The sequence below is a fragment of the Colobus angolensis genome, unplaced genomic scaffold (genome assembly GCF_000951035.1).
Source record: "Colobus angolensis palliatus isolate OR3802 unplaced genomic scaffold, Cang.pa_1.0 Scaffold565, whole genome shotgun sequence".
In the NCBI taxonomy this organism is placed as follows: domain Eukaryota; kingdom Metazoa; phylum Chordata; class Mammalia; order Primates; family Cercopithecidae; genus Colobus; species Colobus angolensis.
The window spans coordinates 196,796-198,485 of record NW_012119210.1 but is presented as its reverse complement, the minus strand read 5'-3'; the positions used below and the strand labels follow the sequence as shown (position 1 = coordinate 198,485).

At 60.4% G+C, this 1,690-nt stretch overlaps 1 protein-coding gene across 1 annotated transcript in view; it reads right to left on the bottom strand.

The window, feature by feature from the left end:
* The window catches only part of GAL3ST1 (galactose-3-O-sulfotransferase 1), a 3,643-nt gene that overhangs the window by 651 nt on the left and 1,302 nt on the right, over nucleotides 1-1,690 (bottom strand). The window contains exon 3 of the mRNA XM_011961699.1: nucleotides 1-943. Within this exon, the coding sequence (XP_011817089.1) occupies nucleotides 1-943 (943 nt within the window). The remainder of the gene's footprint in view (nucleotides 944-1,690) is intronic.

Below are 1,690 nucleotides of genomic sequence, written 5' to 3'. Positions count from 1 at the left end.
CCCCCGTCGATGCAGATGGTCCGCATGCGCTCGTTGGCATGGCGCAGGGCTGCCACCTCGCGGGCCATGCGCTCCTGCCCGAAGGCCTCCACCTTGCGCCAGAAGCTGGCGTTGAAGTGGCGGTAGAGGTGGGCGTCCAACATGTTCCAGGCGGTGGCGCGCCCGTACATCTCCCCGGAGAGCCGCGGCACCGGCGAGTCGCGGCGGGCGTTGAGCTTGAAGTAGAGCACGTCCTCCAGCTCCCAGCACAGCAGGTCCTTCAGCAGCACCAGCGACTCGTCGAAGTACTCCTGAAGGAGCACCAGGTGGAAGCGGCGCTCCACCTCCAGGATGTGCTCCTGCACCTGCGGGCTGCCAGGGTCCAGGCCGTTGTCATAGCCCAGGTCGAAGAAGAGCAGGTTTCGGAGGTAGTGGGCATTGAAGCCGTTGGGGTCGTAGTAGCGATCCGGGTCTTGCAGGAACTCGGCCAGCTTGTCGCCGCCCGACAGCTTCCACGTGAGGGGCACCACAGGCCCAAAGTAGTGGAAGGAGGACTCGAACAGGCGGGCGGGGTCGCGGAGCACCGTGATGAAGATGGCGTTGGGCGGCACCAGGCCGCGCACCTCGTCGTAGTGGAAGCGCATGTGGTTGCAAATGATGTTGAAGCAGGCCCCGGGCCGGTAGTCCTGCACCAGACTGCGGGCGAAGAAGGTCGGGTAGTCGAAGTCGTTGCGGCCATTGGGAAAGGCGAACTTGAGCCGGTGCTTCTGGCCGAAGCGGAACAGGATGTTGAGCAGGGTGCTGCTGGCCGTCTTGTGCGTCTTCAAAAACACGATATTGCGCCGCGGCTGGCACTCTCCCGCCGAGCCGTTGGCGCGGTTCACAGCCTCTGGCTCAAGCACAGGCGGAGAGCAGGACGCTGCGGCCTCTGGGGTCCTGCTGGGGACAGAGAGGTGGGGAGAGCCTCAGGGGGGTGCTGGGACCCTCAGGACTCTGGTAGCTAGAGAGGGAGATTGTTGGGGACAGTGGTGGCAAAGGGGCTGGGATAGCGGGACCTGTGGAGCCTGAGTCCAGGCTGGGTGGTCTGGCCGAGTTCCTGCAAGACCCGGATCGCTACTACGACCCCAATGGCTTCAATGCGCACTACCTCCGAAACCCGCTCTTCTTCGACCTGGGCTATGACAACGGCCTGGACCCTGGCAGCCCGCAGGTGCAGGAGCACATCCCGGAGGTGGAGCGCCGCTTCCACCTGGTGCTCCTTCAGGAGTACTTCGACGAGTACTCAGTTTCCTCTTCTGTGAAATGGGGACAATAACAGGCCCTATTCACAGTGTTGTGAGATGAGGCACAAAGGCTTCATTCATGGCCACTGTGTTGCATGTACCATGAATCAGTAGCAGCTTGGGCCACATGAAATTGCCATTTTATAGGACAAAAATGGTCAGTTTTGCAGAAATTTGCAGTTTCCCCTGTTTCAACTTAGTATCACCAAGCACTGGTATTGCACCAGCTACAGGCTGTGCAGAGCAGCCCATGAGGAAGCGGGAGAGCCTGGTTCTCAGGAGCTGGGCCTGGAGTCAGACAGACCCATTTGAATCCATGGACAGGTCACCCCCTCAGGGCTCCATTGGCATCTCAGATGATGCCAATCTAAGCCCTGTACAGTGTTACCTGATTCTCATGTCCTATGAGGAAGGCTCTGTTTTGTTGT